Consider the following 16,031-nt stretch of genomic DNA (forward strand, 5'->3'; position numbering starts at 1 on the left):
AAATTAAATAATCAAACCAAGAAAGAAGGACTGTTGAAAAGGCACACTTTTTCTCAGATCAGTTCTAATCACACTATTTTCCTGTAGCCAACATCACTGTTTATGGACTTACCTCAGGAAAAAAAAGTATTCCAGAATAGTTTGCAAAATTTTGTTTTACATTATGTCCTACTATCTTCCACTCAACAGTAACATTTCCCAGTCCTGGAGGAGTTCTTACGATGTGGAATTGTAATTGTTCTCCTAGGAATAAAGGACAAGATGCAGTGTTTCAGGGTCTCCTCTTCTACATGTTGGTTATAAAAATGAGAGGTCAAAAACATGCATCACACAGTTAAAGTATTTTTCCTGAAAGATATTGCTATTTTTGTCAGTTTGAATTTCACAGTAGTTATATACCACATTCACTTTTAATGCTGAAAAGAAAAACCTAAACTTAAACTCTTCTAGTTTTTTTTTTTCTGTTTTTAGTTCACACTTGGAAATAATTATGAACATATGAGGGAACTTGGTATAGATGAATAACTTAGAAAGGGAATGTTCATGAAAACATGCGCAAACATTAGAGCAATACAAGTCTGTAAACTGTACAAAACAGTAACTACTGTATGTACCAACAATAATAGTAGTTTTCTACAACAGTTCCCTGGAAAGAATACACATTATCTGAACATTTGCACTGTCTTGTGACTTTATTCAATGCATGCAGAAAAAAATGCTTATAATTATCTGTAAGTTCCATTTATGTGAGTTCGAACTTACAAATATGGTCACTGTTAGAAAACAAAACATTCAGAAAATGTTAATAATTTCTTATAATCTCAGAGGTAATCAGTATTGCTGGACAATGTGCATATAAAGGAAGCAAATACTATGGTATTTTGCACATTTATAACATTTAACCCCAAAGGCACTTTAATTAAAAAGAGTAGACCTCTTAGTAGGCTTTGTAAAATGTGGAAATTGTTTTATATTCACAAGTTTTTCACAAAATTTCCATTAAATATTTTAAATGTGGACATGTGAAATTAGCATGTTATATCAACATGGAATAGATCAGTAGGCAATATTTTGCAAAACATTCACAATAGAGGACAGATGGTTATTTATAATAGGTAGGTACATGGCATTCATATTTCATATGCATTTTTCAGGTCCACAGAATTTAAGTTCAACAGCACATTTTGTCCTGCATTGGCTTTCAGAGACATGAAATATGCAGAAATCTACAATTCTGAGATTTTTGAAAACAATACATGAGATTTCTTTTGCTTATTGAAGAATTAACAAAACATAAGATAATGTTATAATAACATTATGCTGCCCAACTAGTCCCTTTGATTATGCAATTTAGAGAGCAGCAACTTAGGATGCTGTCTTGCTATTCTACTGTATTACCTTACAGAATTGTACAGCATTGTACAGCTAAAACTGGCAAGAAAAATCTGAAAATTTTCTAGTTACATTTATTTTTTGTAAGGAAGAGTCAGAGATATGCATGTATATTGGCTACCAATGAAAGAGAAAGGAATTCTTAACTTCAAGAGCCCTTAATATACTTAAATAAAATTTAATATTGTAAAGAAGTAATACAAAAACTGTATACACCCATTTTCAAATACATAAATGTGCTATTCAGCCCCAACATTTCAAACTTCAGTTAAGTCTCAGAGATGTCAACATTGATGTCGACATTGATGTCGACATCTTTGGCTTAAGTTGGTCCATGTTGCTTCTAAGAAAATTAAGGAATTCAAAATTTATTGATATCACAAGGATTCCACTTCTACAGTCAAATATCTGGATGGTAGACTCCCAATTTACAGGTTCCTCTGAGGCTAAATCATTACAGTGTTTAACACTGCACTGCAATCCACTATGTTCTATTTGAGAATTTTGCATATCCATTACAAAGAAATAAAGATTTAAAAGAAAAGTGGTTTCAATGGTTTAGTACCATTGGGAAAACACACACACACACAAATAAGGCAAAGCTTATTTCAATATATCTCTATAAGTTATAATGAATTTTCATTGAAGACTGGGAAAAATGCTTTATGATATAGAAAGCTGTTCCACTATAATCCAAACACTGAGAAGAAACTTGAAGTCATTATTACAGATTCCAAGTAGTTATTTACTGATCCATGTTTCCTACCAGCTTTACCAAGATTTTTTTGGTATTCCTATCCAGAAGAAATGCTAATATGAACACTAATTGATTTCTGAAGATTGAAAGTGTTATTAGGCTAAATTCAATATTTTTTTTAATATTTAATCCTTATCCATACTTTTACATTTCTACATTGTGACTTAATAAGTGATGCATCTCTTACATAGAGAAACAAAGAGGTGGGTATTTATCGCTGTGAAGAAGGGAGCATCAGCCGCTCTCCTCTTCCTCATTACTTTAAGCTACTGCAGTGCATTTTCTTGTAATACAGTTACACAACTGTCGCAGACCCCTGTCCAATAAAAAATACTACACTTATCCTCAATAAGGTAAAAAATAACATGCACATTGTGAAAACAAAATGTATTCACTTAACAGAAAATTTTCAATAACACAATAACTGTAAAAGTAATGATATTTGGATTTATGTCTGGTAAATTTTGCTTTCGAATGAAAAAAATATTTTGACAAACTAAAATAATCTAAATGCCTTAGCTCTTTTGCTCTTTCTCTATTTCTCCCTTTTTCTCTCTCTTTTTTTTTTTAATCAAAGACACTTAGTTCACTTGTTTTGTTTCTGGCTGGAAGGCAATGAACTATTTCTTTTCACAACCTGGAAAAATAATATAATAATAACTATATATAATAATAGAACTATAGCCAAGTACTTCAGTTTCAAGCAGCCAGCATTTGGTAGCATGCTATGAATAACATTTAACCAGTTGAAAGTATTCAGGGACTTTGGGACTGAGACAGTTTGTATTAATTCCTTGTGCTCATTAACAGCTCTTCTTAGCTAATCATATCACATCTGGCTTGGCACAGAATTAACACAAACCATACCTAGATAAAAAACCAAAGGTTATGATGCCCTTTCATGTTGGGAAAACAAAACAAAAAACCTTTGGTTGAGAAAGCCATTTTTCTTCAAACAGAAAATGTAGTGCACACATTAGGGGACAAGTTCCTGTTTTGTGAACTTTCCCTGCCCATCAGTTCAAACATCAGAGAAACGTGATACTGCAATACACTGAGATTCCATCAAAGGCCACCTAAAGCAATCACCACCAGTACTATTATCATCCTATGCAAAACTGCATCAAACTGTAGATGAAACATGCCGTGTATTCTTTAAAACAATAGTAGAAATGTTTAGTACATACCAAATTATTATTGTTCTTTCTCAAATGTTTGCTTTCTCTTATAATTGCTACTTCCCAAATCATCTGCCATAAAAAAACATCAGGTTCATGGGACAGACAAAGGGAAGATGTTACCCTAGTGTTTCTGCAGGAATGTTTTCTAGAATATTTTAAATTCTTTGTAAGTCGCTGATAGATCTGATTTGCTTATGACTATTAGGTGTGTGTATGTTGGCAGTCATGAAGTGGGCTGGCAGGAGCCTCGTGCAGGCCAACAAAGAGAAGGGCAGAGTCCTGCCCCTGGCGGGGAGCAGCCCCAGGCACCAGGGCGTGCACCCTGATGGAGAGCAGCTTGACAGAAAGGGCTTGGGGTCCTGCTGGACACTGCACTGGGCAGGAGCCAGCAACATGCCTTGTTACTAAGAAGGCTGATGGCATTCTGGGCTGAATTAGGCCAAGTATCCCTAGCAGGCTGAGAGAGCTATCCTTCCCCTCTACTCTGCACTGGTGAGGCTGCACCTGGAGCACTGGGTCCAGCTCTGGGCTCCCCAGTGCAAGACAGACCTAAACGTACTGGGAAGACTCCAACAGAGGGACACCGAGGTGATCAAGGGAAGGGAAGAGAGGCTGTGAGAGCTGAGACTGCTCAGCCTGGAGAAGGGGAGGCTCAGGGGGATCTCATCAGTGTCCTTCAATACCTGAAGGGAGGGTGGAACAGGACAGAGCCAGGCTCGTGTCAGTGGTGCCCAGGGACAGGACAAGAGGCAGCGGGCACAAACTGGAGCACAAGAGGTTCCCTCTGAATATCAGACAGCACTTTTGTGCTGTGTGGGAGCACTGGCACAGGTTGCCCAGAGAGATTGTGGGGTCTCCCTCCTTGGAGATACTCAAAAGCCTGGACATGGTCCTGAGCAACCTGCTCTAGGTGGCCCTGCTTGAGGGGGAAAGGACCAGATGACCTCCAGAGGCCCCTTCCAACCTTAAGCATTCTGTGATTCTATGAATGCTTGCACGAGTTCAAAGTACATGTCAGGTATGTGGATATTCACTTCTTGCTGGTGTTCTCTGAACAGTGAAACACAATCATTGTGAGTCATTATCAACTGAAAGCACAAAGATGGAAACTGGCATTAAAATTTGAGCGTGGTCAACACAAAGAACACACCTTCACAACCAATAACAGATCTTGAGGCTGTATGGAAGCTTATAATTCCTGCCACATTGTCACTTGCCAGAATAATCACTGTGACAGTGTCAAAACTGGGCAAAATTCGACTCCCTCCTTCAGTATGGACCAGGCTGATTTCAATACTTTCATCATCCTCTGGCTCTGGATCATCTATAATGGGCAGCGTGACCATCTTCTTTGTTTCACCTACAAGGAGAAGAACGTATACAACCGTGTGTCCACTTGGAAACCACCTTGTAAAAAGACTCAATCATCTCATTTTGAAAATAATTAAATACATAAAATATATTAAAATTGCATGAAACAAACTTATTTACCTTTCTGGAAGTCAGTGAATGTCATTATGAAATTTTATCTAATTACTATTGATCAGTCACATTAAGCCAATAAAACGATCACATCATTAAATATACTATGTAGAAATTAATTATATAGGAATTATTTCGGAGTGCCTAGAATTCTTTATTTTCATTACAAATTCTATGACTTTAAAATTTAACTTAGAAAAGGGGAATATCATTCTTGAAAAAAAAATAAATTGCCAGGTGCTAAGCTCTCCGATGAACCATTTACACAAGGGTGTACATTCAATATGAGTACATTTACTGAGCCAGGGAATGCATTGAAATGGGATGACATTTTGTTAGTTCCTTGCCTTTGGGACTATCAAAGAATAATAATGTAAGCAGCAAACACCGTTAATCTCTAGTCGCTATATATCCATTAAAATTTACAACACAATCCTGTTGTTCAGTGCGTGTGCATAACCCAGCTGTGTTTTATGATCATTAGAATATCAATTTACAGAATACATATGTATTTCCTGCTAGATTGTCTTTCAAAATACTTCAAAATCAGTTTTTACTAAACTTATAACTGGTAATGTAATTACATGTCAGCCTCACAATCATTGCCAGCAGCCATGCCTTACTATTCAGATGATTTATCAAGCTAGCACACTAGAATCTTTACTACGCACCTGGAAATTGCTTTCAAAATATCAGTTCGATTAACTCAGACTTTGAAAAAATAAAATACAGCATAAAATACAGCATGCTGCATGGTACTTAAGTAATGTCTGAGAGGGACTTGTTTGTCCTGTTTGCAATTCTTTTAAATATGTTCTGTTATGTTACGTTTAAATATGTTTTGTTATGTTACAATATGATCTCAGAATTTAAAGAGATGTCATGAAAAATTAGTACTGTAGTGACCGAGGGCTAACAAAAGACCACTTAGGCCTGATTCTCATTTCCATTATCCTTGCTGTAACAACTATCTTCGACTTTATTAATCCTTACTTATGTGGTAAAGGAAATCTTTATAGTGCAATATTTATACTGCAATATTTCTTTAATAAAAACCCTTAGGTATTTATTGTGCTTAGATATTTCATTGTGCTTTGCTACCACTGTGTGTGTTCTGCAAGATAATGCTACATGCTAATGAACAACCATACTCTTTTGCACGTGTATCCTTAGCATTCAGGAAAATTTAGCCTAAGAAGAAGATATCAGTTGTCAAAACATCCACAGTATCGTGTACTTGTCACGTTCTTTTTTCTTTTTCTTAGTTTTACAAAACAGAAGCCAAAACGAGAGCTTGTCTCACCTTCAGCAAACACCAGAGTCTCACCGACACCTATAAAATCCAAGTTTGGAGTAGCAGTCCCACCAATGACACGCCATTCCACTGTCACTTGTCCCAGGCTGCCTTCTGTTCTGTGTATCATTAGCTGCACGTTGGTCTGAGGACGTTCCTCTACTTCAACATACAGACCTTTCTCTGTTGCATTGGGACTTACACTGTAGATCTTAAACACTCCAAATGCGTCTCCATTCATCATTATGATAACTGTGGAGGTATTTGGCTGTCCTATGGTTGGTTGGTTTTTTGAGCTGGCTGAGACGTTCATCAGTTCTGCTTTCAAAAGGGTTATAGTGAATCTCTCATCCAGTTCTGGCAGGCTGTCAGGCAGTATGGTAACTGTTAGATTTGCAGACTCTTCCCCTTCCTGCATTATGGCCCACTGTCTTGTAACAGGTTCATAATCACTGCCAGCGATGGCTTGTGTGCTGAAGAGGGCGAATGCACTGGTAACGTTTTTCTTGTAGGTCCGGAACCCTGAAGTGTTGTTAGTTAATGGGCTGATATCTGACGTCAGCCAAAGGCAGAGAGGAATCCCTGAGGCACTGGAAAATGTAAAGGCTGAACATGCTTGTTCTTTTAGGCACTGAGCTGCACAGGAATACACAGGGTCACTTGCTGCTGACACATTCACTCTGGTCTTGGATGGTTTGTCAGGAATTCCTTGTACAGGAGGCTCGTAGTAGGCCAGGATATCCTGACCTTGCTCCACAGCAAGAGCTACAACGTCAGTCTCAGAAGTGCTGTAGAAAATCTGCAGCTGACCAAATCTTCCCTCACTAAAAGACATTATAATAAAATAAAGTTCTGTTAGTTGACAAAGGATGTCTAATATTCTACATGTTTCTGGGTTAATAATAGAAGTGAACAAAATCAACTGACCCTTTCTGAATTGCTGAAAAATTCCAAATAACACATCAAAATGCATTCCCTTTGAAACTAGTACCAGAATAACTGAGTTATCTTATTTTTTTGTGGATAGCAAGTTTGATTATTTATAGCTTAGGTAGTAGTCTGTTAAGAATGCATATTTGTAAACATTTGGTTCTAGGAGTTAACTTAGTCTTCTTCAGGACTTGGCAGCTCTCCTTACTTGCAAGGAAGAAAAAGCCGGTGACACCCAGACTTATCATCCTTCCTCTAGGATCACATGCATAAAACCTGTTTTCCTTCTCTTATTTTCATCCTGTAAGGGCTGGCCATTTTGTCCTCCTGTTCAAATCACAGGAACAGGCTACCATGCAGGTTTAAATGATTTGATGATTAAACGGACAAAATGAATAGTACACTGTGTACGCTGAGTTTACATTGCCAATGTAAACTCAGCGTATTCAATGTATACTACTGTATACAATGTATACAATGTATACTACATGTATACAAATGTATACAAATGTATACAAAGTATACAATGTATACTACAAAGTATTCAATGTATACTACGTTTAAGTAATTTATGTAATACACAGACATCTACTTCAAAAACAATGTGTTTGAAATGAAAATACATTGAGATGGCAGATCAAAGAATTGATGCACATATTTTTATGAGAGGAGCATGAAATTTGACATTATAGTGAAAACAAAAGTGAAGAATAAATAGTAATTACAAATAAAGCAAACATTATACAAACCTTCGCCTGACTGTTATGTTTGCCAGCAAATTTCTTTCTAGTGGCTCCTGAACTCGATATAAGGATTGATGAAAGAAAACTGTGCCATAAGGATTATCATTGGCAGGTATTATAATACTTGCCACGCCATCTAACCCAATAGCACCACCATTGGAGGCCTGAGTTAATTCTACACGGACAATCTCAAAGAGAAGAAAAGAAAAAGAAGTAATGCAGCTAGACAATTTGTGGTTTTTCTAACAATAATTACAAGCAAAGTATAACATGAAATTATAGCACCTTCCTGCCGGAACATTTCTTGTTTTCCATCATACATATTTCTAGAACAAGTCAAAATTAATACCATCTTCAAGGAAGATGTAAGTGCTTGACTTACTTCTTCTATTTCTGGAACATCATCAGCCAGGATTTCCAATAGTAGCATCTGAAAGGCTTCCCCAGGGGCAAAAGTAATATTGCCTGAGGCAACCTGCAAGTCCTCATCAGCAGGGTGTCCACCAATGGTAGCAACCCACTCAACAGTAACGTTACCAAGTGTCCCAGCATTGCGGATTACTGGCAGATTTATGGGTACTGATCCAGATTCAGGCTCCTCCACAGTAAATTCGGTCATCTGGAACACTGAAGTGCAGCACAAAGAGGTGTATTTCATTAACAGTAATATTTAAAATAAAAACACCATCCTAGTTACTGAATTATATATTTTATTTCACTTGATTGCATTCATTTGCACAATTAAAAAAATGTTAATCAGGTTTAAACTTCAAATTGAACTTTCAGTATCATTTTATCTGCAAATAAAATTGGCATGAAAATTCAGCCCCCACCCAAGAGTTTATTCCAACGTATCCATTGTTCAAGGCTAGCCATGATCTAAGTTTTTAGAAGACGGTCAGAAGGTAATTTTTCCCAGTGAGGAAATTTTTTATCATTTTTTATGTCACGTATGGAAAAAATGTGTCAACATATTCCATCTAAATTGTTTCAAATATAAGTCTTTCTTGTATAAAATCTTTAGTTGTTAAGAATGAAGTTAATGAATTATCCATGTGGAATTATTTACTTTTGTCAATTTCCTTTACATTTTGCTGATAAAATGGAATAACTGAAATAAAGTAGGGTACTAAAGGGAGAAAGAGTAAGTCAAATAAAATGGCTGGAAAACATACACCAGAAATACTGAAATAGAAAAAATAAATAGAAAAGATAAATTTCTAAAATGTCATTAAATTTTTGAAATTACCATTTTTTTCTCAAAACCTGTGTAATGAAACTATTTTTGGAAAGTGTCCACAATCCATTTTACTGATAATGATAGAAAGAAGAAAAACTACAATAACTAACAACCAGAACATACAAGAATGCAATTTAAGTCATATTTGTACTTTCCAATTTCCCCAGATATTTAAACCTGCTTTGCCTGATTATTTTGTAAAACAATGACACTGCACTATCTAAACAGGTTTTGGCATGTAAACTTAAGCTTCAAGCTATTGCAGAAATGCAACATTTAGAATAGATAAAAAAATACAAATTAAATTAAAATCCATCCCCATTAGGAGACTCCAAAATCCACCTTCGTCTCACAAAATCTTGATATATAAGTTGACTGAATGCTTCAATTTCGCTATATAAGGGCACCATTTGCCCTTACTTACACGTTTTAATTTAGTTTATCTTATTTTGTCCTTTACTGTGTTCATCCAGACTTCCCTTTTTGTATTCTGAAAATTTTTATTCCATTGCCCAGTAATAACTCACCCACAAATCAGCAGATTGCTACTGGACAAGAGAAAATATGCAAATAAGACTCATTTACCAAAGGATCCAAACGGGTCATCAGAAGCCTCAATGGTTATGACTGCCCTCGTCAAAGATCCAAGCAAGGCTCCTCCTGTCGTTTGATTCAGCAGCTGAACATAAAAGGACTCCTCAACTTCAGGATTGATATCATTAATTATATAAATTGGCACAGCTTTACTTGTTTCTCCTTCTAGTAAGACAACATCTGATGAGGCTACACTGTAGTCCTCACCTAGATTTGTACATGAAAAAATAACAAAACAATCAAAACACAGAAGAATATTAAGGCATTCTGGTTCATTATGAAACATCACTAATGTTTATCAGCACTAATATTTATCTGTTCTTTTTGCATTCCCTTGTGTTCATATGTTGGTGTGTTTTTTTGTGTTTTTTTTTTCTTTATCTTCATACCCAGAAAATACAATTGTTTATTTCCTAGTGCCTTTTAGATATCTGGATGGATGAAAATAAATCTCATCTTGGCCAAAACAGAGTTTACACTGTCAGTCCAAGAAGCAATTACAAAAGGTCCATTATTATCTTCCATTGAGAAGATCACACAACTGTGACATTTCTATATTTGATTTCTGATAGTTGTCTGGCTTTCCAAGAGATAAAATGAAACAGAAGTACCTTTTTCAAAGGAGATTTTACTAAAGGACATAAGGTCACTCCTTCCCTCGTGGAGCTTTTCAGGGATCACCTGAGAGCTTTACCTTTCATTTGCAAAGTAAAAGTCTTCTTGAATTGTGCTTAACATTTGTCTGTTTCACAGAGGAGTCACCAGCTCTCAATTTCCCTCCAAGAAACTCAAATAAGCCATGTATGGTAGGTTGAAATATGTACAAAGGACTAAGTACTAGCTATATATACTACTACAGGATTTTTTATTTTATTTTATTTTTTTGAGAAAGTGAGTGGCCACCAGGGAAACAAACAGCCAATTCCTTTCCTTAGTTTTCTTGCTAGATTCTTCAGTGATGATATCTCTGAGTTTTTTTAAATTTGATGTAAGGTCTCTTCTATAGGACCTGAATTCCTGTCTCCTAAGTACACTCAGTAAGTATCTCACACTTTGGTATTTTTTCTACTTGTTTTACTAGACTGCATTCAATACACACTTGCTTGCTTTGGTTACTCGAAGCATACAGTATGCTCTTTCTGGTTTAACACAGAATGTGTATTTCTGCTATTTTGATTTCTTACCAGCTGTTGCAGTTATTGGCATAGCTTTGAATTTCACAGAAACATCTGCAAAAATTCCCCCAGTTCTGGTCACGTTAATGATTGGTCCAACATAATTTTCAGCAACTCGCACAGCTGAAGCTGAAAGCTGAAGTGTTCCAAAAGCATCATCATTGGCATTGATAATTACATGAGCTATAGTCTCACCCACTGATCCAAGACGAGGAGAATTTACAACTGAAATATAAAAAAAACCTCTTAGAGCAAGCCTGAAATGCCTCCTATATATGGCTATACTGTTCATATACATACACCTGAGTTTAGTGGATGGCCACTACTAGCTTTCAATAAAATTTTCATTTTAGATTTGGACAAAATATAACTACAAACTGCACAAGCATATTTTTGATGTTTGAATTATATTATGTCAGAAAATCCACATTCTTACTAACTTATTATTCTACCCTGCTGTGGAGCATACAAAACACCAGTTCTTTGAAGAGGTGAGGTACTAGCAAAATTACTTATTTATTTGTCCATAGGACAATAGAATTTTACACTAGCAATGATGAACTATAAGTAACCTTTCAGTTTCCCAGTAGAATTTTTTGTAGTGTTTCCCTTAAAAATCAAGATTAATGTGGGAGAGTCATGGGGGAGAGGGAAGGGAAATTAGGCATGCCAAGAAGCTCTTAAGCATAAATAAGGCTGTAATGACCTGAATTTATCTGATCGGGCAAACATCCTCTACGCTAAAAAGCCAGCATGAAGCTGCAATTCTACACCACTTAATGTTTAAAAGGCTTTTTTCGCTTTCAGTAAGTGCAACTAGCTTATTTCCTATCATTGTGCTTTACAGAAACAACAGGTGAGCAGGTATTAGCACACAAAACCAATACAGTAATACAGTTGGCCTAAAACACCTGGGATAAAGCAGATGCAGAAGGGAGAAAGAAATGTCCACCCCTGACAAAATTTTGTGGTAAAGGAAATATATGCTGACACACAGAATCTTCATACTTAATGTGAGATACTCTGACATATAACTTACAGGATTCTTAACTATACAGAGTTAGGCAGAGGTAAAATTTTACTGTAATTTCAATTGCTGCATTTTATCCTATTAAATATAAATATTAGCCTACATATTTAAGCTTTTGGTTTACATATGAAAGACACTTACTTGGCCGATCCTGTACTTTGTCGATCAAAACAGTATTGTTTAGCTCCACAAAAACAGATTCTGACCTCTCAGGATCATAATCATCCAAAATAGGCAAAGATATTGTGGCTTCGCTTTCATTGGCTGCGAAGATCACATAACCAGTAATGGGTATATAATCTTCTCCTTGTATTGCTCTAACAACATCAGGTGGAAGAAAGGGTGACTTTTCATCATCACCTAAAGTTCTGTATGTAACCACTACTGTACCAAGAAGACCACCAAGCCTTACTATTGTCAGGGAGATATTTTTTGTTTCTTCCTCAACTTTTATTGGTCTGTTTCTCTCAGAAAAGATGAACAGTCCATATGGATCATCATTAGCTAAAACTGTTAATGTTGCATTAGTGTGATTTCCAAGACGACCACCGGACACATTGATGATCAAAACTGAAAACACCTGATCCAGTTCAGGCACGTTGTCAGGAGAAACTTGTATGGTAATATTTGCTCTCACTTGGCCAACATCAAATGTTACATTCCCATATGCAGAGACCAGGTCTTCTGTAAGATCACAGACTATGACCCAATACAGAGTCACCTCAGACAGGGCCCCATGAGTTCTCACAACCTAAGTGGAAAACACAAAGATTTATGTATTTCTTTGTACTATAAGAAAGAAGAACATAAAAGTGTAAAATGGCATACAGCAAAGTCACAGAATCACAGAATATCCTGAGTTACAAAAGATCCACAGGGATTATCAGGTCCAACACCTGACTCCACACAGGACCACCCAAAATCAAATCGCATGTCTGACAGAGTAGTCCAAATGCTTCTTGAACTCTGGCAGCTCAGTGCTGTGACCATGTCCCTGGGGAGCCTGTCCCAGTGCCCGACCACCTCTGGGTGCAGAACCTTTCCCTAACCCCCAGCCTGACCCTCCCCTGTCCCAGCCCCATGCCGTTCCCTCGGGTCCTGTCGCTGTCCCCAGAGAGCAGAGCTCAGCGCCTGCCCCTCCGCTCCCCTCGTGAGGGAGCTGCAGGCCGCCATGAGACCTGCCCTCGGCCTGCTCTGCTCTGGGCTGAACAAACCCAGGGACCTCAGCCGCTCCTCATACTTCTTGCCCTCTAGACCCTTCACCACCATAGTAGCCCTCCTTTGGATGCTCTCTAATAGTTTATGTCCTTCATATATTGTAGCACACACAGTGCTAGAGGTGAGGCTTCACCAGCACAGAGCAGAGCAGGACAATCCCTTCCCTTGACCATCCAGCATTGCTGTGCCTTATGCTCCAGAACACAGTTGACCATTTTGGCTGCTAAGGCACACTGCTGGTTCATATTTCTCTTGCTGTCAAGCAAAACCCCCAGATCCCTTTCCATGGGGCTGCTCTTCAGCCTCTTGTCCCCAGGCCTGTCCGTACAGCCAGCATTGCCCCTTGCCAGGTGCAGAATCCAGCACTTCCTCGTTTAACTTAATTCCAGTCAACTGTGACCTCTCCAGACTCCAAGACTATTGAAAAATTATTGAGAGAGGTCTTGCAATGACATCAGCCAGCTCTTTCTGTACTTTGGGATTAATCCCACTGGACCCCATAGACTTATATGCATCCAGCTGGAGCAGCAAATCCTGCACAAGTTCAAAGTTGGCTGGGAGTTTATCATCATCACAGTCCTGAAATTCAGAGCTTTGGGTGTCCCCGAGCCCATCATTGGTGTTAAAGACAGAGGCAAAGAAGGCATTAACCTCTGCTTTATTGGCGTACTTATTTGTGAGGTTACCAACCTCAACAAGTAATGGATCAATGTTTTCTCTGCTCCTCCTTTTGCTGTTAGCATACTTTAAAAAAAGCACTTTTTGTTGTCCCCACAGTACTGGCCAGCTTCAACTCTGAGTGAACATCACCTCTGTAGTCCTTGTTCAACTGACCTTGCTTCCAATGCCCACAGATTTTCCTTTTTCGCCTAAATTCTAGAATAAGATCCCTGCTCAGCCAAGCTGGCCTTCTGCCCAGCTTGCTCAACTTCTGACTCTTTGGAATTGCCTGTTCCTGTGCTCTTAAGAGGTGTTACTTAACTAACCAGCACTGATGGACTCCAATACCTTCAAAAGCAGGTTCCAAGGGGACCTCACAAACTAGTTCACTGAGTAGTCTGAAGTCTGCTGTCTCCATAGCTAGGGCTGAACTTTTGCTGGCAGTTTTCCTCCTATTACCAAAGATTTTAAACTCAGCCATCTCATGGTCACTATGGCCAGGACAGCCTCCAATCACCACTTCACCCACAAGACCCTCACTGTTTACAAGCAACAAATCTGGAGGGCACCTTTCTTAGTCAGCTTCCAGAGTAACTGTACCAACAAGTTATTGTTAACGTGCCTCAGGAATTTCCAGTACCTGTTTGTATTGGCTGTATGGTATTCCCAGCTAACATCTGGGAAGTTGAAGTCACCCACAGGGACAAGGGCAGATGACCTAGAGATATCCCTTAGTTCATTATAGAATAATTTGGCAATGTTGTCCTCCTGGCTGGGTGGTCTATAGCAGACTCCCACAACAACTTCATCTTATTGTTATAACTTATTTCCATGTCCCTTAATCCTTACCCGGAGGATCTTAAGCATGTCATTGCCAACTGCAAGCTGCACACAATCCAGCCCCTCCATTATATACAGTGCAAAGTCATTGACATGATGAGTTAAAAATAAACTAATTTTAAAAACAGTGTAATCTTTATCATCTTAGCTTTGCTGTATTTGTTGTGTCATCAGCACTTACTTTAAAATATTCATACCTCAAATGTAAACAAGTAGAAGTAAATTTAAACTTATATAAAACATTTTAGTTTTAAGCTGAAAGATACACTTTAGAAAGTGAAGTATAAAATGTCAAGACAAATGTACATGATAAAGTTAAGTTAAAATGCTGTAGACCTATTATAAAAATATTGCAGAATGCTCTGTAAAATAGACATAAAAGAGGATTGCATAGCAATATGAGACCCAAAACTTTCTAACCTGCAACATAATATTGCTATCTCCATCTTCAGGCTCAGTTCCATTTACCGAGAGTGACTCAGTACTGAACTCAAAGACGCCATGAGCATCATCAGAAGCCTCAATAGTCACAACGATGTGGGATGCAATTCCCAAGCTGGCTGTAAGTGCAAGTGCCAAAATGAGTTATTTTTTTATACCATCTTTTCTTAAAAGCTAAGGAAGTTTGTTACAAAAAGCACACAGAAAAGCATAACTGGAATATTTCTGCTGTTTTGCATTTTGTGGTGTGTTTTTTTTTTGTTTTAAATGTGGAATAATTATCCACATGGATAAGGAACTCACTTTCAATAATGCAGTCCTGGCAGCCCTTCTATGGAACAACACTCCAAAGCAACATATAAAATGCAAATATTTTAAGAGAGGATCAAAAATAAAATTACTTGTCTAATTAAGGAAAATGAACTAGAATTTAGGGTAGGGGAGAGTTACGTGGTAAAACACAGTGTAAGCAGTGCAGACAGGACAAAAGCAGGTACTATTTTAACTGAAGCTGGAACAAAGAAAAAGCTAGTCCAGGAAATTCTACTACTATAATGATCATCTTGTGTGAGATAACTTGCTGCTTAGAAAGAGAAAGAGCCTGGCATTTTAAAAAAAATCTGGAAACACAGAAGAGGAAACAACACTTCCCAGGAAGTTCCAAAAAGTGGTTAAACCACAGACTTACTCTCAGGTTCAAACTGAACTCCTTTGTATTTTCAAATAAAACAGAAAATCAGGCTGTCACTGTGGAATAAATTATTTGATTTCGATAATGGGTGCTAACACAATATTTTCAGGTCTCTAGGGTTTAATTCAAAATCCGCCATCATTAGCGTTTCCCTCATAGTAGGTGCTTTTGTTTTCATCTTATTTCTGCATATTGTATGTTTTTAATTTTCTCAAGATTAAATTATCTTTGTTTTCTGTATGTTGTGACAAAAATAGACTTCAAAAATGAAAAATAATCAAAGCATTCTTTTAGAAAAAAAAGAGCTAACACCACTTTTTATTAAGAGTATTTTTGAGATGCAGAGATCAAAGCATAAAGCAA

General features: G+C 37.4%; 1 protein-coding gene across 1 annotated transcript in view; it reads right to left on the reverse strand.

Moving 5' to 3' along the window:
* The window catches only part of LOC136787812 (adhesion G-protein coupled receptor V1-like), a 154,966-nt gene that overhangs the window by 95,785 nt on the left and 43,150 nt on the right, over positions 1–16,031 (reverse strand). Inside the window, 9 exon segments of the mRNA XM_066985141.1 lie at positions 113–243; positions 4,481–4,690; positions 6,116–6,930; positions 7,786–7,967; positions 8,162–8,406; positions 9,605–9,820; positions 10,798–11,013; positions 11,960–12,569; positions 14,957–15,096. Of these exon segments, the coding sequence (XP_066841242.1) occupies positions 113–243; positions 4,481–4,690; positions 6,116–6,930; positions 7,786–7,967; positions 8,162–8,406; positions 9,605–9,820; positions 10,798–11,013; positions 11,960–12,569; positions 14,957–15,096 (2,765 nt within the window).

The sequence above is a fragment of the Anser cygnoides genome, chromosome 31, assembly GCF_040182565.1.
Source record: "Anser cygnoides isolate HZ-2024a breed goose chromosome 31, Taihu_goose_T2T_genome, whole genome shotgun sequence".
Lineage (NCBI taxonomy): Eukaryota > Metazoa > Chordata > Aves > Anseriformes > Anatidae > Anser > Anser cygnoides.